General features: G+C 42.6%; 1 protein-coding gene across 2 annotated transcripts in view; it reads left to right on the forward strand.

Moving 5' to 3' along the window:
- Positions 1 to 2564: 2564 nt before the first annotated feature.
- The window catches only part of PSMD11 (proteasome 26S subunit, non-ATPase 11), a 38598-nt gene continuing 16291 nt past the window's right edge, over positions 2565 to 24871 (forward strand). The window contains exons 1-5 of one of the 2 annotated variants that reach the window (XM_055258303.2): positions 2565 to 2858; positions 5202 to 5303; positions 12752 to 12876; positions 22370 to 22441; positions 22858 to 22915. In XM_055258303.2, the coding sequence (XP_055114278.1) occupies positions 2768 to 2858; positions 5202 to 5303; positions 12752 to 12876; positions 22370 to 22441; positions 22858 to 22915 (448 nt within the window). In that variant the 5' untranslated portion in view covers positions 2565 to 2767. The remainder of the gene's footprint in view (positions 2859 to 5201; positions 5304 to 12751; positions 12877 to 22369; positions 22442 to 22857; positions 22916 to 24871) is intronic. The other variant, XM_063628533.1, reaches the window with a different exon arrangement.

The raw sequence follows: 24871 nt of genomic DNA on the forward strand, positions 1-24871 counted from the left end.
CTGACATCGTGATCTGCCTGCTTCAGCCTCCCAAAGTGCTGAGATTACAGGCATGAACCACTGCACCTGGCCCCTAAATCTCTTTTATGCCATTTGTAATGATTGAAAGTCCAGTCTAGCCTAAAGCAAAACTTTAATTTCATATCTAACTTAAAGCTTTTCCCCTGTCTCTAAGTCTCAGGCAGTGGAAAATTTGTGTTTGGTCTGCAGTTTCACTCTTTTCATTCTCCACCCTCTCACTCTGCTGTTTCTGGGTCTCCTCTAGGGTGGAGGAGGTTTTGGTGAAAGCAGAGAAGTAGGAAGAATTAAAAGAGATCAAGGTCTCTTCTCTTACATGACTGATGACGTCAGAGGCAGAGACCCAGGTGCTGGTTCTTTCTTGTTGGGAGCATTTATGTGTTCTTGTGTTCTTTGGAGGATCTACCTGTGGATCTCAAGACTCCCGTCAGTGACTGCCTCCTGAAGTCCACACTTCCAGCATCTTATTTCTGGGTCTGCTTACACTAGCATACGGCCCTACTGAATAGGTTCCTTTAAGAAGGTCCCGGATGATCTACCTTTTCAGCATCCTCTTGGCTCATAAGAACCTTGCCATGTCAAACACAGGGAGTGGAAGCTACCCTATTGTTGCCTTTTCTCCCTCTCCTATTGTACAGTGTGCCAGCCAGCTTCCCTAATTCAGAATTCTGTAGGCTAGAAGTGGGTGCCCATCTTCGTGAATGTGCACACATGCCAAACTCCTCAAGAGACATGTCTAGTTCATCTCAAAACTTTCACCATGATGATCACACAGGGATGGGCTCATGAGTTTCCACAGTCAGCAAGACTCACTAGCTTGGGAGAAAGATGTGGCAGACACTCCTAGTCTTTTACAGTGGGGGTCCCCAACCCTGGGCCAAGGACCATTACTGGTCAGTGGCCTGTTAGGAACCAGGCCGCACAGCAGGAGGTGAGCTGTTGGGGAGCCAGCATTACTGCCTGAGCTCTGCCCCCTGTCAGATCAGCTGCAGCATTATATTCTCATAGGAGGCAAACCCTATTGTGAACTGAGCATGCCAGGGATTTAGGTTGCCTGCTCCTTATGAGAATCTAATGCCTGATGATCTGAGGTGGAACAGTTTCATCTCGAAACCATCCCCCCTCCTCACATCCGTGGAAAAATTGTCTTCCACAAAACTGGTCCCTGGTGCCAAAAATGTTGGGGTCCACTGTTTTATAGTACCCACTCTTTGTAGTGAGGCCAGCACTCTATCCTCTCCTATGATTTCTTCTAAAGCCTCCCACCTCAGCCTCCCAAGTAGCTGAGACTACAGGGGTGCACTACCACACCCGGATAATTTTTGTATTTTTAGTAGAGTTGGGGTCTATGTTGCCCAGGCTGATCTTGAACTCCTGGGCTCAAGCGATCTGCCCACCTCGCCCTCCCAAAGTGCTGGGATTACAGGCGTGAGCCACCGTGCCTTGCTAGAAGCCATTTAATCCAACTCTCCATCAAAGTCATGAATCCTGTTTACAACAACCTGATGAGATGTCATCTACTTTTCACGTGAACACACCCAGGAATTAGGAAGGCATTCCCTAACCGGCAGCTCTCAGCTCTCCCAATCACGATTTGAACTTCACCAAATAACTCAAACCCTCTGTTTCCTCACGTATTAAAGGGGAGTAAATATCTTCTTTACAGAACATTGTTGGGAGAATAAAAGGAGATAGAGGAATATAAATGGCCTAATCCACTTACAGAGGAGGGTGTGCAATGTTAGTCCCCTTTATGCGTCCTTTTATGGGACAGCACATTCCATTTTTGGATCGTCATCACCTAGAGAAAGGTCTTCCTTAATACTGAATTGTCTTTGTATCCTTTTAGCACCCTTTCTTAAGTTTAACCCTAAGTGGTCTCATAGAATGTCATTTTTCCGCCCACACGACGTCTTCACTGATATCTGTGACTTTAGTTGAAGGGGCTGAAGATATTGGGAAGAATAATTCAATTTTTTCCTTCCCTCCCTACGTCCGTCCCTCCCTCCATTCCCTCCATTCCTTCCTTCCTTCCTTCCTTTTTTTTTGAGCTGGGGAGCTGGGTGAGGCTTCTGTGGATTCCCAAGAGGTATTTGTGGCGTGAATAGAGCAAAGGTGATGTTTCACTTCATCACGTCCAGCACTGTCCCAAGGTTAAATAGGCGCGTGAGGACAGTTTTCTCCGGTCCTGGCAGGTTTGCCCACCTGCCGGCCAGCGTTCTGCGGGAGTCAAGCCTGGAAAGCGTGTGTGCGGCGCACAGGCGTCAGACACTGGAACGCATTCGAATGGTGCTATTCTTTGTCTGCCACATAGCGAGCACTTTATAAGGTCACTTATCGTCCTGAATGAATGGTTAAATCGTGGAAGCCGCAAAGAAAGCCACACAGCTTTGACTCAATACCTAGCCCGGTACTCAGGAACCCCTCTCAGGGGTGCGCGAGCGGGGCCGGAATCAAGAAGCCTCTTTTGGGGTGGGCGGGGACAGATCTTGAGCTCCCACTGCAGGGCACCGCCTCTTTTCCTCGCCGGCCGCCCCGCTAGGAGGCGCTGGGGAGCTTGCAGCCCACCTGCGAGGCGGTCCCGCTCTCCCCACCCCTCAGCCCGCGGCCGGCGGAGAGACTACAACTCCCGGAGTGCTCTGGGAACGGAGCCGCGGGAGCTACAGGCGGAGGGACGCGAGGGCGGGCTTTCCGGGTGTGTGTTTCCGGCGTCGGCGGCCGCGGCCGGGGACGGTGTGAGAGCGGTAAGATGGCGGCGGCGGCGGTGGTGGAGTTCCAGAGAGCACAGTCTCTACTCAGCACCGACCGGGAGGCCTCCATCGACATCCTCCACTCCATCGGTAAAGGTCGCCGCGCCGCCTCCCCGGCCCTGCCGGCCCAGCTCGGCTTATGTCGGTCGGCGGCAGCGGAGAGGGGCCGGGCTAGCCGGCTCTGGTGCTGCTGACTCACTGTGTGTGTGAGGGGGGCCGGGCCGGGGGCGCAGGCCGCTCGGAGCTCCCTAGAGCCCCCCAGGTCTCACTCTTGTGGGACGGCTTGAGGCAATCCCCGGGTCCCCTCGCCTGCTGCTGACTCACGGGGGGCTTAGCGTAGGGTGGGAGAGTGGGCCGAGCCGGGCCCCCACCCCTCCCTAGCCGTGTCCCCGGCTCTGGCCCGCAGGAGCTGGTCTGGGACCTGGAGCAGTGTCGGCCGGCGTGCTTGTCACGGACTGGTCCTAGAGTCTCTACTTGAAAGGCCTTGGCGAAACCAGCTCAGGACAGGCATTTCCCGCCGTTGTAATCAGCACAGCCTGCTCCGGGTGGGAGCGCGAGCGCTTGCTCTTCTCTGGGAGTTTCCTTCCACGGGACGCTGGGAGCTGCTACTCCTCAGCCCCACGGCAGAAAGCTCCACTAAGAGGAGGGTCTCTTTCAGAATGTGGGAAATTCAGGGGTGACACACACCTCAGATTGGCATTTGGTTTGTGGAGGTGGCCGAGACGCTCATCTGCCCTGTGTAGGGTGTAAGAGTGAGGTGTTGGAGCGGGACCGCCTGGCTAGAGGAGGTGACTAATCTTTCCAGACTCCCTGTAGGGGTTGGAAGTGAGTTAAGGGAGTTAGTTGTCAGTCGCGGAGTTCAGGGAGTTCTTTGGAACGGGTCGGCTGCATGTTGCCGGAAAAATTAAAATTTCTTAACACTAATACGATGGTCTTACACCTGCACACAACAGGAAAACTGAAATGGGAACCCCAGCCAGTCGCTTCCGGCAGCTTTCTGTTGGGATTCAAGTGTGAACAGAAATTTATAATGACAGAGGAAGACTTTAATGTTCACTCATAAAGGATTCAATTAGGGTTTGGACCAGCTCTTCACTGCACATGTAATGGAATCTTTTTAGTGTAATTTGGGAAGATTTGAATTGGCTCAACAAGTAGTATGAGAATGCACCTGTATGTGGGACTTGCAAGATGTTGGCGTTTGACTTAGTGTGTTGAATTTTGGTATTCCAGACCTGCACAGAGAAAGGACATTGACAAGATCTTGATACTTTATCATTGGGGATACTAGAGAAGGAGAGGAAGTGGGCATCAAGATGTATCTTTGAATGATATTGGTAAAAGGTGTTTCATTTTAAAAGTTCTGATCTTAGGTCAGTTACTTCTACGAAACCAGAGTCATCTCAATCACCGTTACATGGGTATTTTATTTTGAGTACACACTATTATTTAGAACTAATGTGAGGAGCATGAATTTTAATTGTCGGTGCCTAGTACCTAATATTTTGTCTTTCATAAAGTAGAAATTACGTTAAATATTACAATTAGAGTATTTCCTGTTGGCCCACTATTCTAGGGGAGAGTTCCCTGAAAGCTTCACTGTTAGAGCAAGCTTGAGTCATGATGGTTGACGGCCTTACTTTTTCTGGACTCCATCATGGAGTATCAAAATCTTGGTTTTTGTCAAGTCATGATGCTTTGTAAGAGTAGTAGTAACTAGTGATGATCACTACAAACTTGGAGAGGCTATTCCATGTTTGAATGTTAAAATAGTTATTAACTGTTGAAAATAGGACAGATAGCACAAAGTTATTTTAACAGACCTCAATGCATTAAAAAGCAGCAGTCTCTCCTAAGTGTAGCTGTGCAGGATCTGGGGCTTTGATAGAGTTGTTTTTCTTGAATGGCTTTATAGACCTGCTTATCCCTAACACACCCATCAGCTGAGGCTTTGCACAGACCTAAAGTTTATTGAAAGGCTTTTGACTTATAGGCATCAGTAACTTGGTCAATTGATTTTAGTTTGTGGCATAAACGCACAGGCATGTTTAATATCTTCACATAAAATAGTGACTGGCACAGATCTTGGCACCATAAGTATGAAGGATTTGTTTTGTTTTAATTTTGCTTTAACCAAGTGACCACAACAGAAACTTAGTGTATGTAAGTAAGCAAAATTCTGCTGGGTAGAATGAAAAGGCACATTTAAAATCAAAGAGAAGAATCCTTTTTTTGTGTGATTTACATAGAGTATATTCTACGTATATATGATCTTTTTTTTTTTTTCTGGCTTAGAGTTATTTTTTTTTAAACTCTAGAATTTGTCTTTTGGTAAATATGTTTGAGTTTGTAATGGATCTTATGAGGGTGAAATTTCCCCAGTCTTCATTTTTTGGTCAGAATTTTAAGAGGGTTTGCATTTTCCTCTCCCAGTGAAGCGTGACATTCAGGAAAACGATGAAGAAGCAGTGCAAGTCAAAGAGCAGAGCATCCTGGAACTGGGATCTCTCCTGGCAAAGACTGGACAAGCTGCAGGTAAGTGCTGTACATGGATTGTACCTGAAATGCTCAGTGAAATTCCTGTCTTTTGTTGAAGAATCATGGGACTGATCCGCAAACTGAATTCAGCTTTATTTTCTTGGCAACTTGTTGAGCTTCAGTTTTTTAGCAGGCAATTAAGTGGACTTTAAACTCACTTCTTTCATGGTAGTTTAGTTTTGCAAATGAGAGACAATCTTATTTTTGTTGTGATATAGTGATTTCTGATTTGTTTCTGGTTTTTGAATTCTCACTGTATTCCCTTACATAGAGGCAGCAACAGTTTTCAATAATTTCACTGAGCAACTCTGATGTATTTAAGATAGATAACAACTTTAAGCGCCTGATTTAAAAATGACAAAGGATTTTGTATCCAGGTGACTCACTGTCATTTTTTTCTGATAGATTCAGAATGAGAATGATTAAGACATTAAATGGAGCCTTCCGAAGACTTCTCCATTGGTACCTGGGACTTTGTGCACATCATTGCTCAAACATTCTAGTTGTAATTGAACCATTGACTGATTAGATTTGACATAATATTCTGATGATGGGTGTGTCCTTGGAATGAGAAGGGAGTCCTTTTGATCAGGAAGGACCTTTTACCAGTAAAGTGGTAGTAGTATTTAGAGAGAAGTCTGTTTAAACTTAAATGGGTGATTTTTGTCAAGTTTAAAGTGAATTTGGAGCTCATTTGATTAGACTGGATTAAGATCTGGTAAGTGACCTCATGAATTATTTTCCCTAAAATTATGTTGGTTGTTCAAGAGAATGATGGGGGTTAGTTAGCACAACTTCTTGAACTTGAGAACTAAAGATTTTTTTCTTTTTTCTTTTCTTTTTTTTTTTTTTTTGAGATGGGGTCTCGCTGTGTCACCCGGTCACCTGGGCTGGAGTGCAGTGGCGTGATCTTGGCTCACTGCAACCTCCGCCTCCTGGGTTCAAGCGATTCTCCTGCCTCAGCCTCCGGAATAGCTGGAATTACAGGCACGTGCCACCAAACCTGGCTAATTTTTGTATTTTTAATAGAGATGGGGTTTCACCGTGTTGATCAGGCTGGTCTTGAACTCCCGACCTCATGATCCACCCACCTCGGCCTCCCAAAGTGCTGGGATTCCAGGCATGAGCCATTGTGCCCTGCCAGTGATTTTTTTCAATTAAAGGTAACTAACTTATTAATTATTAGGCTCGGTCTATAGAGCTGAATAAAGATGTATGAAATTGTGAGGATGTGTTTACATGGGACTTATATCTTACTTAAAACATCATTAAGTAGCTATAAAAAGAACCATCCATAATGGTTTTTGAGTGCTATGAACTCTTTTTTTTTTTTAAATTTTTTTTTTGTTTTTTTTTTTTGAGACAGAGTTTTGCTCTTGTTACCCAGGCTGGAGTGCAAATGGTGCGATCTCGGCTCACTGCAACCTCCGCCTCCCAGGTTCAAGCGATTCTCTTACCTCAGCCTCCCGAGTAGCTGGGATTGCCAGCATGCGCCACTATGCCCGGCTAATTTTGTATTTTTTTTTTTAGTAGAGGCGAGGTTTCACGATGTTGGTCAGTCTAGTCTTGAACTCCTGACCTCAGGTGATCTACCTGCCTCGGCCTCCCAAAATGATGGGATTACAGGTGTGAGCCACCGCGCCTGGCCAAGTGGTTACTCTTTTAAACACATACATGGTTTAACTTAATTGAATCCTCAAAACAACTTGAGGTAGGTACTGTTACCATTTTACACATGAGGATACTGAGCACAGAAAAGTTAAATAACTTACCAAAGCTCATTCAACTAATAACTGGTAGACCTAGGATTTGAAGTCATGTAGTCTTACTTCAGAGCCCGTATAGCCACATGACGTCATGGTTACTGCTTTCCTATAACTGTCTACTTAAATGAATTATCATTGGTGGGTGGTGTCTTTTCATCTTAGGCTGACTTCCCTCCTTTTTAACATACATAAGGATTCCACTTGTCTGTTAGTTAATTTGAGCTTGGGGGGTTCCAAAACAGTTTTGATAATTACTCCATGCAAAATATAATAAGGTAATTTTTCTGAATTATAAGGCCAACTGAAGTGATGTTAAAATTTTTTTTGTTGTTAGCCAGGCGTGGTGGCTCATGCCTGTAATCCCAGCACTTTGGTAGGCTGAGGTAGGAGGATCCCTTGAGCCCAGGAATTTGAGACCAGCTCTGGCAACATAGTGAGACCCCGTCTCTACAAAAAATAGAAAAATTAGCTGGGTGTGGTGTTATGTGCCTGTAGTCCCAGCTACTCTGGAGGCTGAGGTGGGAGGATTGCTTGAGCCAAGGAGGTTGAGGCTCTAGTGAGCTATGGTCACACTGCTATGCTCTAGCCTGGGTGACAGAGCAAGACCCTGTCTCAAAAAAAGATTTTTTTGTTGTTGAAATATCCAAATTTCTACTTTCCTCCAGTGGCATGAATTAAGAACAGTGTGTGGTATATAGTCAACACTTCAGTTAATTTTCATCCAAAAATGTTACTGTTTTGCTTGAAATTCCTATTTTATATGTATTCTCCCCTTATTTCTTGCCCTTCCTGCCTTGTGACCTGAGAAGTTTAGAAGTGTACTGCTAAACCTATTGGAATTTAATAGATGAATTATAAGAACTTTCAAAAACATTTCCATGTTATTGTTTTCTAAGAAAGTTTGATGAGTGTAAGTATACACAATGGGAACTCTAAGGAAGTGTTGAGGCCTACATATATTTAGCTGTCTTTGCTATTAATGATAGATAGGTTTGTATTGTTTGCTCCCTGAGAACAGAAAATATGTCTATTCCATTAATGTTCAGTTTTGTTTTTTATGCATTTAATAAATGCATAGCATTGTGCTAAGTATTCTACTCAAAAATTTAAGATAAGATCCCTGGCCAACAAAAATCACTTGGGGATTACCAAATAAAACAATGTCTGATGTGTAATTGTGATTGCAAGTAGTGTTAGTAGTGTTGAGCATCATCAGACATGATGCCTAGGCTCAGGATTTCATAGCCTAAAACTTTTAAAAGGAATCTGTTGAGTTCTGTGAGGTCCTGCCTCAGGCTCCCAAGTAGCTGGAACTACAGGCGCCCACCACCACCCCCGGTTAATTTTTGTATTTTTAGTAGAGGTGGAGTTTCATCATGTTGTCCAGGCTGATCTCAGGCTCCTGACCTCAAATGATCCACCCACCTCGGCCTTCCAAAGTGTTGTGATTATAGGCATGAGCCACTGTGCCCGGCCTTTTTTTTTGAGACCGAGTCTCACTCTGTTGCCCAGGCTGGAGTGCAGTGGTGTGATCTTGGCTTACTGCAACTTCTGCCTCCTGGGTTCAAGTGATTCTCGTGCCTCAGCCTCCCCAAGTAGCTGGGACTATAGGCATGAGCCACTATGCTAGGCTAATTTTTTTTTTTTTTCTTTTTGTAGAGACAAGGTTTCACCATGTTGGCCAGGCTGGTCTTGGACTCCTGACCTCAGGTGATCCACCTGCCTCGGCCTCCCAAAGTGCTGGGATTCCGGGTGTGAGCCACCGCGCCCAGCCAAGTAATGTGAGGTTCTGACAAGGAAAATCTGGTCATATAATTGCAAATAATCCCAATAAGAATAGGAGGAAGTCAGTATGATTTTATGGGACTTAAAAAAAAATTAACTTAGTATGTATGAAAATGGAAAGAAACAGGAAATACAAACAAGAATGAATATAAAACAGTAGTAGACTAAAACAGATGATGAACAGTCTGAAAAATGGCAGCTGGGCACAGTGGCTCACACCTGTAATCCCAGGACTTTGGGAAGCTGAGGTGGGAGGATTGCTTGAAGCCAGGAGTTATGTGGACCAGTTTGGACCACATAGCGAAGACCCTATCTCTGTTAAAAAATTTTTTTTTTAAAAAGCAGCATGGGTAACATAAGGAGACCCCATATCTACAAAAAATTGACTGGGTGTGGTGGTGCGTTCCTGTGTCCCAGGTGCTTGGGAAACAGAGGCAGGAGGATCACTTGAGCCTGGGAAGTCAAGGCTGCAGTGAGCCACGATTGTGCCATTGTACTACAGCCTGGGTGACTGAGTGAGGCTCTTTCTCAAAAAAAAAAAAAAAAGAAATGCAGGGGGACAACTAAGAGATCATTTGCTTCTCTCTTGGGGTAAGAAGAATAACACTCAGTGCTTAGAGAAAATATTGTAATGCTAGCAGGTGTTAGAAAAGCAGACTGCTTAGCTCATGTTTCACTTCTGCCTTTTCTAGGAAGGAAAATGATTTTCAAACTGCAAAAGATAGAAATAACAGCAGAAAGAGATAATCGTAGGTGAGAGAAGACAGAGCAGATAGTCTCTGTAAATAAGTTCAGGTCTCTAGGCTCTAACAGTTTCTTTTATTATCAAAAAAATAGTTCTAGCAGATGTAACTATAGAGCCATATGTTATTCTGAGAAAAATCATGGAGAGGTATAAGGAAACTGAGGCAAATGTTATCCTGCCTTTCAAGAGGGTAATGCAAAGAATAGATGTATTCACTGTGTGCTGCACATTGAAATAAAGAAATTAAAAATAAAGAGTAGACACTATACATGGTCATCAGTGGTAGAGTTCTGGGACAGATTATTTGATAAGGAGATAGTAATCTCTTAAAAAACAGTGGATTTATTGTGAACAGATTATTCAGATTCACCTTAGTTCTCTCTGTTTTGTTTTGTTTTGTTTTGTTTTTTTGAGACAGAGTCTCACTTTGTCACCTAAGCTGGAGTGCAGTGGCACAATCTTGGCTCACTGCAGCCTCGACCTCCTGGGCTCAAGCAGTGCTCTTGCCTCAGCCCCCCAAGTAACTGGGACTATAGGCCTTCACCACCATGCCTGGCTAATTTTTGTAGAGAGGGGGTTTCGCCATGTTGCCCAGGCTGGTGTTAAACTCCTGGGCTCAAGCAATCTGCCCGTCTTGGCCTTCCAAAGTGCTAGGATTATAGGTGTGAACCACTGCACCCAGCCTAGTTCTCTTTTTGGTTAGCTTTATCAGACCCATAGATTTTCAGGGGTCTGCATGCCACCTGTTTTTTTAAATAAAGTTTTATTGTAACAAAGCCACGCCCATTTGTTTCCGCATTGTGTGTGACTGGCTGAGTTCAGGATCTGCTACTAAGACCAAATAAACTGCAAAGCCAAAAAAATTTACTATCTGGCTCTTCACAGAAAAAGTTTGCCAGCTTCTGGATTAGAGGAATGATATAGACTACATATCTGATGTAAGCAGGGTAGTTGAACATTTGCCATAATATTAATATCACAGGTATAGGTTATGAATTTACAATGGGCTGAATAACTGTATCCAAAACATGTTAATAAATGGATCATTTGTCAACCTGAAGGGAAGTCTTCAGGCATTGTGTCATGAGGATCTGTACTTGTTTTTCTGGTCAGCATCTGGAATCATGGTTAAAGCCATTTCAGAAGGGATGCTTATTTTTGTAGATGACTCAGTACAGTTAGAAGACAGAATTAAAATTCACAGTTATTGCCAAAGTCAGGAAGATTAAATTCAGTTGTGATAAGGATTAAGTTATATACTTAAAGTATTTTTCAAAACAGAGGAAGTTGGGGGAATTACCTGTTTCGACAGTAGTCTATTAAAAAGGACTTTAATGGGCTCAGTCTGAACAAAGAGAGGTGTTAGAAAAAGCAAAACATGCTATCTTGTGTTACGTATCATGGCCAGATCAAGAGAATTAAATTGCCTCCTGGTCTACTGTCAGACCTACCTGGAGCAATTGTTTTCATTTCTGGGTACCACAAAATACCACAAGTAGTACCTTTACAAAGTAGAGTTTGTTCAGAGGAGAGCAACTAAGTTACCTAGAAACAAGGACTTTGGAGGAACAGTTGAAATAGCCAAAGATGTTAAGCTTGGATAAAGGTAAAATTAGGGAAATGTAAATGAGAATTATCTTTAAGTATTTAAAGCCATGTGAAAGAAGGTATAGATTTGTGTTTTGTGTTTCAAAAAGGAATAATTTGTTTTGGCCAACATTGGAATAGGCTGCTTTGTGAACATTTCTGTGACTAGAAATCATTCAGAATTGTTCAGGCACAGGAGGAAATTCTGTGGGAGAAGGGACATTGCTTCAGACTACTTTTAAAAAGCTATCATTACATAATATAATTGAAATAAATTCAAAAGGAATTTGAGGAGGAGAATCACTGTAGACTGGAGTTACATGGAAAACTCAATAGGACTTCAGATGGACCTAAAAGGATATATAAGATTTATATAGGCTGAGAAGATGGCAAGACATTTCAGATGGGATTATGGCATTAGTGCCTCTTGAAAGCAGGAGTATATACTGTAGTCTTGTGCAGAGATGAATGAGGTGGCAGAATGGCAAAAAGTTTTAAACATTGGGAATCAAAGGTCATTACTGGGGAGTGAAGGAAAAAGATGAACTTTTCTACTCTATATGAAGTTCTTAAGTACCGAACACAGTCCCATGCATTCTCTGACTATTCAGGCAGATGAGGATTTCAGGGCCTTGAATTAGCATTCTCTGGAGGGTGAAGTTTGCTTGCCCTGAATTAGAGTTCTCAGGAGGGTGAGTCTGCAATTGGAGAATATTAAAGAGGCAGTGGCACTAAAGTAATTTTAACCTACATTCCAAAAATACCTCCTTAGTTGTTTAGTTGAAACATTCTCTAATTTTTACTATTTGACAAGCGTATCTCTAGTTTATTGTTTCGAAAGATGTTTCTTTAGAGTTCATATACTGCCCTCTTCTATATAGTGGGAGAAAAGCTCTATGATGGATCCCTTTTTTGGTCATAGTTTAAGACTTAGGTTTTGAAGATTAATGAGGAATTTAAAAGAGATATAGCAGCACTTTAAGGGCAAAACACTCTTCTATGTGAAAAGTTTATGCAGAAGAGTGCCAGGGAAGTGATAATGCAGAAAGGCTAAACTGGGGAGCACTGCAGAAAGACAGGAAAAAGGAATCTGGAGTAGAAAATCGCTGTCTAAGGGGAACAGCTGAAGCAGACTTGGGAATTAGAAAAAAATTACTTATATAACCTGATCATATTTATTGGTTGTGAGGAAGTAATTTTGTGAAGGTGGCAGGGGCACAGCATATTTCATGTTCTAGAAAACTGCTTTTTGAGATTATGAATACTTGGCTGTTTATCTTTCATTAAGATGGATAAATGAAGCAGAGACATGAGATTTTCCTGGAACTTCATAGTAATCCAGTGGCTGAGTAGGGAACAGAATGCAAATTTGGTATATGATGTTAACTTGTTTTTGCTATTCTGCTATGTGCTAGGAATGCTTTAAACTCCTAGTAAGTTTCACTTAGACTGATTCTAGTGATGTAAGTACTGATTTTTATGACATTGGGTCAGTTTCTTAAGTGGGTATTTTGTCTCAAATGTTGATGTTTACTTCTCTTTTTGAATTGCCTTTCATACAGAGCTTGGAGGACTCCTGAAGTATGTACGGCCCTTCTTGAATTCCATCAGCAAGGCTAAAGCAGCTCGCCTGGTCCGATCTCTTCTTGATCTGTTTCTTGATATGGAAGCAGCTACAGGGCAGGAGGTAAGTGATATTAATGACAGAAAGTAGACAATATGGAGAAAAGTTTGTTTCCATGAAAGAAATGCCTGCCTGCACTTTAGTACTAATGTGGAAGGGAAAGCTGGGAGGACAGCGCAGGACTTATCATGTCAGTTTCTCTTTGTTACAGGGCATTTGATACTTTGGGTCTGTTCCATGCTTTGCTTTGTAAGTGGAGATTGTCAGTGGTCCCTGGAATCCTCATTACATCAGGGTCACAAACTGATTCTTGTCTTTGAGGTATTGTATTGCCACACCTTTGTAATGTTTTCTGTGTCTGTGGTACCTTTCATCTTGTGTCACAAAGCTCCTTCTGAGCACTAATTAAGTCTTGTGGTATTCCTTCTTAGCATGTTTCGTACTGCATATATGCCTTTATTGAGGGGTGAGCATCCATCCGTTTGTGTCTCATTGTGCAGAAGTGACTCTGGTGTTCCTGTACGTGTCCCACAAGTTCAGACTAGACCCTGAGCTCTATTAAAGAGTGCTTCTCTGTCATCACTGAATCTTTTCCAACCTTCTCAAAGATAACTGTATTTACTGCAATTCAGGAAGGGACACATACCAAAATTAAACATCATTCTGTAAAAAGTGGCAGATTCAAGCAGGGTATATTGTCATTGCTTGAATCTGTTTGTAGGAAGAATATAGTTGTTGTTTTTCTTATGGATATATTGATCAGTACTCATTGAGTGCCTGCTACGTGTTAGGCACTGTTTTAGGTATTGGGGATACAGTTGTAAAAACACAGTCACTGTTGTCATGAGGATTATTTTTTAATGGGGAAGGCAGGCAATAAACAAATATAAAATGTCAGATAATGTAAGAGCAGAATTGCTAGTTGGTTATATGTCTGATTGTTTGCTGTAGCCTCTGTGGGCGTGAAAGGTATGAAAGGCCATAGTAGCATATTGAATAAATGGGAATTTCAGAAACCTAGGACACATGGATCCTACTTTAGAATCATACCTTTTGTAAAATCTGGCTTTAATGATTCTTTGAATCCTGATTTAAACACTATATACTAACTTTATTTGTAGAAAATTCATTTGTAGAGCAGTCTTCAGATTTATGTCTCTGGCAAAACTGTTTGATGATAGTATATAAAAAGATGGCTATTTTGAATTAAAGTGTCAGTTATTTTAATGAAAAAATTAAAAGTTATTTAGGGTATTAGTCTTATCTAACTTTTTTTTAAAATTATACTTTAAAAAACTCATGAGGCCGGGCGCAGTGGCTCACGCCTGTAATCCCAGCACTTTGGGAGGCCGAGGCAGGCGGGTCATGAGGTCAGGAGATCGAGACCATCCTGGCTAACATGGCGAAACCCCGTTTCTACTAAAAATACAAGAAAATTAGCCAGGTGTGGTGGCGGGCGCCTGTAGTCCCAGCTACCTGGGGGATTGAGGCAGGAGAGTGGCGTGAACCCAGGAGGCGGAGCTTGCAGTGAGCCGAGATCGTGCCACTGCACTCTAGCCTGTGCAACAGAGTGAGACTCTGTCTCAAAAAAAAAAAAAAAAAAAAACTCATGAAAGTGGTACCCATCCTTTGTTTGAAATAGAGTACCTTAAAATAGACTGATTGGTAAATGTTAATTTGAAACTGACTGATAAATGTTACTTGGAAATTTTTGGGCAGAAAAGTTAATTATGGAAGCTGCTCCTTTTTGCACACTGAAGTTTCTGAAATTATCCGTCCGTATAACCTAGAGCTCACTCAGCAGATAGAACAGCATTTGTTTTTTTATCGGTGACGGAGTTTCACTCTTGTTGCCCAGGCTGGAGTGCAATGGCGCGATCTCGGCTCACTGCAACCTCCGCCTCCCAGGTTCAAGGGATTCTCCTGTCTCAGCCTTCTGAGTAGCTGGGACTACAAGCATGCATCACCATGCCTGGCTAATTTTTTTTTTTTTTTTTGAGACGGAGTCTCGCTCTGTCGCCCAGGCTGGAGTGCAGTGGCACGATCTCAGCTCACTGCAAGCTCTGCCTCCCGGATTCATGCCATTCTCCTGCCTCAGCCTCCCTAGTAGCTGGGACTACAGGCACCCGCCACCATGCCTGGCTAATTTTTTGTAATTTTTTAGTAGAGACAGGGTTTCACAGTGTTAGTATGGTCTTGATCTCCTGACCTCGTGATCCGCCCACCTCGGCCTCCCAAAATGCTGGGATTACAGGTGTGAGCCACCGTGTCCAGCCCTCATTTTGTATTTTTAGTAGAGACGGGGGTTTCGCCATGTTGGTCAGGCTGGTCTTGAACTCCTGACCTTAGGTGATCCACCCTCCTCGGCTTCCCAAAGTGCTGGGATTACAGGCGTGAGCCACTGCGCCTGACCTGCATTTGTTTAATGATCATTTCTCCTATTCCTTTGTGGAAATCCATTCAAGTCATATTTTAGTGCTCTGCTATAGTTCGCTAGTAGGATTTCCTGGGCTTTGTCATATGGCTCCCTGACTGGTTAGGCTCTCCCTTAACTGTGGTTATATGTTGTCATTGTTCATTGCACATTACATTTATATAAACTAAAGACCCTTCTTCCTTTCCTTAGGGTGAAAGGAAACACTTTCAGGCATTGTATCATTTTATCATCAGTGTCATTTTAGTTTTTAGTAAAGGCTGTTTTTGTTTTCGTTTTTTGAGACGAAGCCTTGCTCTGCTGCCCAGGCTGGAGTGCAGTGGCACAATCTTGGCTCACTGTAGCCTCAACCTCCTGGAGTCAAGTGATCCTCTTGCCTCAGCCTCCTGAGTAGCTGGAACTACAGGCATGCACCACCACACTCAGCTAATTTTTGTATTTTTGTAGAGATGAGGTTTTGCCATGTTGCCCAGGCTGGTCTTGAACTCCTAGGCTCAAATGATCTGCCTGCCTTGCCCTTCCAAGTCCTGGGATTACAGGCGTGCAGCACTACGCCTGGCTAAGGCTGATTTTTTTGATGGTTAGCAGCTTTGCTTTTATCATGAACCAGAGTCTTATTCCACTAAGTAGGACTTCTTTTGGTAATTTTTGTGGATTATAGGTTATTTGCTTGTTTTGGAGCAAATTGTGAATCATCCAGACTGTCTCACCTGCACCTCAAACTCAATATGGGCAACCTCAACATCCAGCCATTTGTTAAATTTTGTCAATTCAGCTTTCTTCATTGTCTGCTTCTCCACTCTTTTGTATTTGTTCTCTCTCTCTCTCTCTTTTTTTTTTTTTTCCAAGATGGAGTCTTGCTCTGTCACCCAGGCTGGAGTGCAGTGTTGCGATCTTGGCTCACTGTAACCTCCGCCTCCTGGGTTCAAACAATTCTCCTGCCTCAGCCTCCCGAGTAGCTGGGATTACAGGTGCCTGCCACCGCACCTGGCTAATTTTTGTATTTTTAGTAGAGACGGAGTTTCACCATGTTGGCTAGGCTGGTCTCGAACTCCTGACCTTGTGATCCACCGGCCTCGGCCTCCAAAAGTACTGGGATTATAGGCGTGAGCTACTGCGCCCAGCCGTGTTCACTCTTTACAACTACCATCTAGTTTGGTTCTTAATTATTTTTTACTTGGACTACTGCAAAAGCCTCATTCCATCATTGTCAGAGATACCTTACCAAATAGCCCTCTGATAATTTTATTCCTCTCCGTCTTCTCCCACAACTCAAACCTTCAGTGGCTTTCCATTGCCTGCAGAATTAGATAATTAATGGTTTTCTGTAATACAACCTACTGCAACCTACTGCAGTAGTCTAATCTCCCGGGACTCTACTAAGCATATCAAACATGTCAGCCATGTTGGATCCCTGGCTGTTTGCTGAACAAGCCTGTATGGCCCTCATGCTGTACCTTTCTCTTTCATAGTCTTATCTCAAGTTCTACCTCCTCTGGACTCTTTCCTTCCTGACTTTAATGTGGTTTTAACTCTTTCAGTGACTCACATTATATTTTGTTCATGCTCTATTTCTGAGTATTCTGCCTTGTGTGACAGTTGCTTTACACTTGCCTTACCTCCTTTACTGTAATACAATCTCACTCAGGTGAAGCACCATGTGCCTTGCAGTACCACAGAGCCTTCCTCATTCCCAGTATAGTTCAGATTCCTTAACCATGGCTACCTCTGACCACATCCACTATACTAGTCTCCTTTTACTTTCTTTACAGCTGTAATTACTGGCCTTATTGCCTTATGCTTCAAACTGTCTGGGGTTGGGACATTTATATACATATGGATTGCTGTCAGCTTGATCTTAATAGGGTTTTTTTCCTTTACACTGTTTCAAGTCTTTGCTCACATCTTACCTCCTCAGAGACTTTCCTTGATCACCCTGTCTTTGTTTCCTTTTTAAAAATATTTATTTTTTACAAAATTAGCCAGGTGTGGTGGTGCATGCCTGTAATCCCAGGTACTCAGGTGGCTGAGGCACAAGAATCGCTTGAATCCAGGAGGTAGAGGTTCCAGTGAGCCGAGATCGTGCCACTGCACTCCAACCTGGGCAAGAGTAAGAAGAGTGAGACTCTGTCTCAAAAAAAAAAAAATATATATATACATATATATATATATGTATATATATATATTTTTTTTTTTACTTATATACTCTTAAGTGTTGTATCCCTAGCACTTAGAGTACTTTGGCTTGAAGAAGCTGCATACCTATTTGTTGAAGGAATGTATGGACTGTACCTGTGCCTTCCCTATGGTAGATGTGCAGTGGTATGCTCACAGCTCACTGCAGCCTCAACTTCCTGGGCTCAGGTGATTCTCCCACCTCAGCCTCCCAAATAACTGGGACTACAGGTACACACCATGACGCCTGGCTAATTTTTTTTGTTTGTTTGTATTTTTAGTAGAGACGGGATTTTGCTATGTTGCTCAGGCTGGTCTCAAACTTCTGGGTTCAAGTGATCCTCTGGACTCGGCCTCCCAAAGTGCTGGGATTACAGATGTGAGACACCATGCCCAGGCAGGAAATACTTTGTTGAATTAAGATCTGAGTTTATTGAATTGAAATGTAAGCATGGGGTGTTGTTATTACATTTGTTTAGGTAACTCAAGGTCTCTGACTTGGGGAAATAGGATATAATTTTTATTCTTAGTTCTTTTTTCTTTTTGAGATAGAGTCTAGCTCTGTCTCCCAGGCTGGAGTGCGGTGGTGTGATCTTGGCTCACTGCAACTTCTGCCTCCCGGGTTCAAGTGATTCTCCTGCCTTAGCCTCCTGAGTAGCTGGGATTACAGGTGCACGCCACCACACCTAGCTCATTTTTATATTTTTAGTAGAGATGGGCCTTTGCCATGTTGGCCAGGGTGGTCTTGAACTTCTGACCTCAGGTGATCTGCCTGTCTTGGCCTCCCAAAGTGCCAGGATTATAGGTGTGAGCCACCACACCCGGCCTTGTTCTTAGTTCTTTTAAAATTTTTTGATTGGATGTTGGGAAAGAATAGACAAGCAAGTCATAGGTGGATGGCTATCATGGTAGTATTGAGGCCTGAGGCAAAATGGGAAGTTTTATTTATTTTATTTATTTGAAATGGGGGTCTTGGTCTGTGGCCCACATTGGGGTGCGATTGTAGTTCACTGTAACCTTGAACACCTGGGCTTAAGCAGTCCTCTTGCCTCAGCCTCCCAAGTTGCTGGGACTGCAGATGTATACCACTACACCTGGTTAATTAAAACAATTTTTTGTAGAGATAGGGTCTTGCTATGTTGCCCAGGCTGGTCTCAAACTCCTGGCCTCAAGTGATCTGCTTGCCTCAGCCTGCCAAAGTGCCTGGATTATGGATGTGAGTCACCGTGCCTGGTTTAAATAAGATGTTTTCGAATACTGTTAAGACAGCTAGAGTTTTGTGTTAAGGAGTTTGGTACTGAGAGTATGAGGGAGGGGATTTCCCTTGGTTTTTTCTATTTGAGGACTAACTATAAGACAGATATATCTGGCTGGGCACGGTGGCTCACGCCTGTGGTCCCAGCACTTTGGGAGGCCGAGTGGGTGGATTGTGAGGTCAGGAGATCGAGACTATCTTGGCTAACACGGTGAAACCTCGTCTCTACTAAAAATACAAAAAATTAGCTGGGCATGGTGGCGGGCACCTGTAGTCCCAGCTACTGGGGAGGCTGAGGCAGGAGAATGGCGTGAACCTGGGAGGCGGAGGTTGCAGTGAGCAGAGATCGTGCCACTGCACTCCAGCCTGGGTGAGACACTGTCTCAAAAAAAAAAAAAAAAAAAAAGACATATATCTATAGAACCATCTTCAGCTTGCTATTCCCAAAGTTGATATGATTCAGGTTATGATCTGTTCATTTAAATGCAAGGTTTGGAGCCTAGAAAGTGAGGGCATGTGAGTCTGGGAGTGAGAGAGTGAGGATGGGTTGGTTGGCAAGGGCTGGGGAGTGGAAAAGTAAGGTGAAGAGGAGGGAAGGAAGACTGAACCAGACTCTTGCCAAATCGTGAACTCAACTTTCCTTCCAGGGATCTCTGGGGAGTAGCCTATGGGCAACTTTTCTGGTATAGTCTACCCAACTGAAACACAATAGCACTTTCTCTTTTTTTTTTTTTTTTTTTTTTGAGGCGGAGTCTTACACCGTCGCCCGGGCTGGAGTGCAATGGCATGATCTCGGCTCACTGCAACTTCTGCCTCCCAGGTTCCGGTGATTCTCCTGCCTCAGCCTCCCGAGTAGCTGGGATTACAGTTGCACACCAGCACACCCAGCTAATTTTTTGTATTTTTAGTACAGATGGGGTTTCACTATGTTGGCCAGACTGGTCTCGAACCCCTGACCTCGTGATCCTCCCGCTTTGGCCTCCCAAAGTGCTGGGATTACAGGCATGAGCCACCGCGCCCGACCCACAATAGCACGTTTTAGGAAACCTCTGTACTAAAAATACAAAAGTTAGCTGAGCATGGTGGCAGGCGCCTGCAATCCCAGCTACTCAGGAGGCTGAGGCAGGAGAAGTGCTTGAACCCAGGAGGTGGAGGTTGCAGTGACCTGAGATTGCTCCATTGCACTCCAACCTGGGCATCAAGAGCGAGACTCCGTCTCAAAAAAAAAAGAAAGAAAAGAAAAAAAGAAAAAAGATATCCAGTTCGTGTAAGAAAAAAAATCCTTGCTGTAGGAGAAACATCTGTGATGACCTTAACTTAAGGCTGGGTTAAGATAGATAGAGTGCTGGAGTTAGGCACAAGTTCTGGTGCCAGCAGCAGATGTATGTGATAGTCCAGATATTAACCGATTAGTAGTCCTTAGGTGAATTCCTCTTATACAATTGTGATATAGCTTGCTTTTATTTTAGTTTTTCGTTCTGTCTTATTTTTAGAGAATTTTTATGCGGTCAGTTGAGTTTAGAGTTGGAGATTAGGTAGCCACCAGGGGGCTCCAATGAGGAGTTACAAAGGTTTTGCTGGTTCTCTTACTGGCAAATCCTCTAATGTTACCCGTCAGTTCACCTTAGGTGAATCACTTAGTATCTGGACTATCAGGGAAATGGAGGCAGGTGAATTGCAGGAGTATAATTCATTGTTTCTTAATTAGAGATATACTTTAAGTGACCAAGCTCTATTCTAGACTAATGAATCAACAGCCCAGGCATTCTTTTTTTTGGTAGAAGAGTGTGGTAAATGATTTATTGAAATATAACTTACAGAGGAATATTTCTAAGTCCCAGGTATTCATTTTTGTGTCCTTTGGAAAAACTCCCTGGGTAAAACGGGGTGGGGGGGCATTTCTTACCCTTTCAAGTCATATAGAACCAAACACTTATATTTCCTTTGCTAAGACTATTCAGAGAAATATTTTCAGTTCCATTTATATTAGAAATCTTACTTTGAATTTAGCTTTTCAGAATATAACTCAAAACTCTGCAATTGTGATAAAACTTGCTTTTATTTTAGTTTTTGGTTCTGTCTTATTTTTAGAGAATTTTTATGAGGTCAGTTGAGTTTAGAGTTGGAGATTAGGTAGCCACCAGGGGGCTCCAGTGAGGAGTTGTAAAGGTTTTCTTGGTTCTCTTCCTGGTGAATCCTCTGAATACCGTGTAATGTTATCTGTTAATTTATTTACAGAGCTAGAATTTAGGATCTAAAAGTAGAAGATCCTGTCAATTTGGATTATGTCCCTGTAGTTTTTCCTTCTTATAGCATTTCTTTTCTTTTCTTTTCTTTTTTTTTTTTTGAGACGGAGTTTCACTCTTGTTGCCCCAGGCTGGAGTGCAATGGTGCAATCTCAGCTCACTGCAACCTCCACCTCCCAGGTTCAAGGGATTCTCCTACCTCAGCCTCCCGAGTAGCTGGGATTACAAGCATGAGCCACCGTGCCTGGCTAATTTTTTCTATTTTAAGTAGAGATAGGATTTCTCCATGTTGGTCAGGCTGGTCTTGAACTCCCGACCACAGGTGATCCACCTGCCTTGGCCTCCCAAATTGCTGGGATTACAGGCATGAGCCACTGTGCCTGGCCAGCATTTCTTAGGAGAACTTTGGATTTATATAAAAACCTGTTGTATTAGCAATTAGTTCTCTGGAGAGCTCAGTTTCTCATTTCATTTCTTTTGCTCTTATGCTCTAGTTAGCAACCTTAATATAAAACTTGCAGTAACCAAAGTGATAGAAGATCTGCAGTACTTAATATTTACTTTGTCAAAGCTAGCGTGTCAGGGATACCTGATGGTGTGCTAGACTGTCTAGCATTGAGTGCTGCTTTAAGTCAGTTACTTTGCACCTTACCTCACTACTTAGGTGGCAGATAGGAGTAGGGGTTCAGAGTGCCTTTAAATAAAGCTTAAAAGGGCTTTTACTTGTTAGGCTAATTTCTAATTTCTTTTTTTTTTATTAAAAAAATTTTTTTAAGACTAGTCAAAGTGCAGTAGTGAGAAGCAGGGAAAGAATAGATCGGGAGCTCAATCTGTAACTGACTGTGAACAATCGAGATTACTCACTACCTTCAGACCAGCTTTTCTCCCCTTTAATACAAGCTAAGTTACTGTACCTGTTTGCTTTAAGAGTGATGATGAATTGATTAGTTGCACTGCTTAGAATCTGAAAGGGAAAAGGCCAGTTGGACCTTTTGAGTCTTAAAAGCAACTGCTAGGAATGAGGCATTAGTGCTTAGGATGAGAATTTCTCCCCTTTATTACCTGTGTATTATACATTACCATTACTATTTCTAACCAGGGAGAAATCTGTGCTTTAAAAATTCCTAATCTGTCATAGAAACCTACATTCCAGGGCTATACATGTTGTTTGGAAGTTCTTGGTCTCTCCACGGTAGGTAGGAGTCTTGAAGATAGAGCTCTTTTCCTAAAAAACATAATCTAAGCACAAAGATATTTTATGTGTAAAAAGCCAAGTTGATGCTCCATTTTGATATAACTATTACACATTGAGATACTGTGGATCAGACACTAAATAGAGCAACATGGATAATATGTAAGGAGGGAATTTAAGCTGTTCTCCAAAGCATGGTTTGTGGGAAGAATTTGAGGGCATAATGTTGCATGTACTGTCTCTCCTTATTGCAGGTCGAGCTGTGTTTAGAGTGCATCGAATGGGCCAAGTCAGAGAAAAGAACTTTCTTACGCCAAGCTTTGGAGGTAGGTTTTACATTTACATTAGTACACATTTCAGGTCTCTAAGCATGAGACAGAGGGTGAATGTAAGCAGTACCATCCTTATCAAAAGTATCTTCAGCAACTTTGTAATTACCTAGATACCGAAAAATTATTCATAGTAGCCCCACTTATGAGAATTGCTCTGATTGAAGTTTTGAGACAGATTTGCTACTTGGCTCAGAGTAATAAGCAACAACATGGTAAAGTTAACAGTCATTTGCTGGCTATAATAGGAGACAATACATTGGCTAGATAGATTATCTCTTATGCTGAATTTGATGCTATCATCAGAAATTGCATATTTAACAGTAACAGTTCTGTGACTGTCAATCTTTGATTTATTTCTGTGGCTTTTTTTTTTTTTTCCCCCTTCAGTCAATGCCTTTTCTCTTTCCTAGGCAAGACTGGTGTCTTTGTACTTTGATACCAAGAGGTACCAGGAAGCATTGCATTTGGGTAAGTAAGCTGGTAATAAGTCATCTCAGCTAGCTAAATGAATGTATTCTAAACCACCTGGCTACTCTTACTAATTACCTGTTAATAATTTATATTCTACCCACTTCTAAGAAGGATTTAAGGTAGCTTATAGTTCTGCATTTGTCATGGGAAAATGTCATTTGAAAGTTTAAAAAACTAGCTAGAGTTAATCTGTCAAATTTAGAGGACAAATGGGTAGCTCTAAGTTTACTTGAATTTAGAGCAGTAAAATCAATTCCATTTTAATAACTGAAATTTAAAAAAATGTGTATCTATATTTTGCATATAGTACTCTGTTAAATTTCAGATTTAGGTTTTTAAATGCAAATGTTTGGCTTGCTGTCCTATTTACTATATCTGCTTGTATACTTAAAATCTATTTTAAAAATCAAGAAATTAATTGGGTACAAATATATTTGGAAGCTGGCGTGGCTAACTGAAGCCTTTTTCCTGTGTGACCTTTAAACACCTTGAAATCTTACCTGCTTTTTTTTTTTTTTAATCTATCTATCATCTATTATTATTATTATTATTATTATTTTTTTTTTTTGAGACAGAGTCTCACTCTGTTGCCCAGGCTGGAGTGCAGCAGCGTGACCTCAGCTCGCTGCAACCTCTGCCTCTCAGGTTCAAGCGATTCTCCTGCTTTAGCCTCCTGAGTAGCTGGGACTACAGGCATGTGCCTGGCTAGTTTTTGTATTTTTAGTAGAGATGGGGTTTTGCTATGTTGGCCATGCTGGTCTCAAACTACTGACCTCAAGTGATCTGCCTGCCTTGGCCTCCCAAAGTGCTAGGATTACAGGCATGAGCCACCGTGTCCGGCCACTGCTTGCTTTTTATGAGTGGGTAGATCTGGACTATTTTTTCCGAACAAAAGAACATGGCTCTTATGATCTAGTAGGTTGAAGAGTTTCCAATATTCAATTTGTGGACTGCAAAAGTGGCAATTTCATGTGGTTCAAATAGTAGCATTTAAAAAATAACTTTAATAAGATATGGTTCACTTACCATAAAATTCACTTTTAAAGTATATAATTCAGTGGTTTTTAGTATATTCACTAAGTTGTACAACCATCACCACTACTTAATTTCAGAACGTTTTCGGCTGGGCGTGGTGGCTCATGCCTGTAATCCTAGCACTTTGGGAGGCCAAGGCAGGCCGATTGCCTGAGCTCAGGAGTTCGAGACCAGCCTGGGCAACATGGTGAAACCCTGTCTCTACTAAAAATACAAAAAATTTGCAGGACGTGGTGGTGTGCACCTGTAATCCTAGCTACTTGTGAGGCTGAGGCAGAAGAATCATTTGAACCCGGGAGGCGGAGGTTGCAGTGAGCCAAGATTATGCCACTGTACTCCAGCCTGGGCAACAGAGTGAGACTCTGTCTCCAAAAAAAGAAAAAAATATCAGAACTTTTTTTTTTCTTTGAGATGGAGTCTCGCTCTGTCATCCAGGCTGGAGTGCAGTGGTGCGATATTGGCTCACTGCAACCTCCGCCTCCTGTGTTCAGGCGATTCTCCTGCCTTAGCCTCCCAAATAGCAGGGATTACAGGCACCTGTCACCATGCCTGGCTAATTTTTGTATCTTTTAGTAGAGATGGGGTTTCACCATGTTGGTCAGGCTGGTCTCGAACTCCTGACCTCAAATGATCTGCCTGCCTTGGCCTCCCAAAGTACTGGGATTATAGGTGTGAGCCACCGTGCCTGGCCTCAGAACACTTTTATCACCCCAGAAAGAAACTTCCTATCCATTAGCAGCCCTGGGCAATTACTAAGCTATTTGTATCTTTGTAGATTTGTCTGGGTATTTCTTAAAAATGAAATGATACAATATTTGTTTCTCTGTGATTGTCTTCTTTCAGGTAGCATTGTTTTCAAGGTTTATGTGGTAGCATGTGTCAGTACTTCATTTTTATTGCTGAATAATAGTCCATTGT

The sequence above is a fragment of the Symphalangus syndactylus genome, chromosome 20, assembly GCF_028878055.3.
Source record: "Symphalangus syndactylus isolate Jambi chromosome 20, NHGRI_mSymSyn1-v2.1_pri, whole genome shotgun sequence".
NCBI classification, from domain to species: Eukaryota; Metazoa; Chordata; class Mammalia; order Primates; family Hylobatidae; genus Symphalangus; species Symphalangus syndactylus.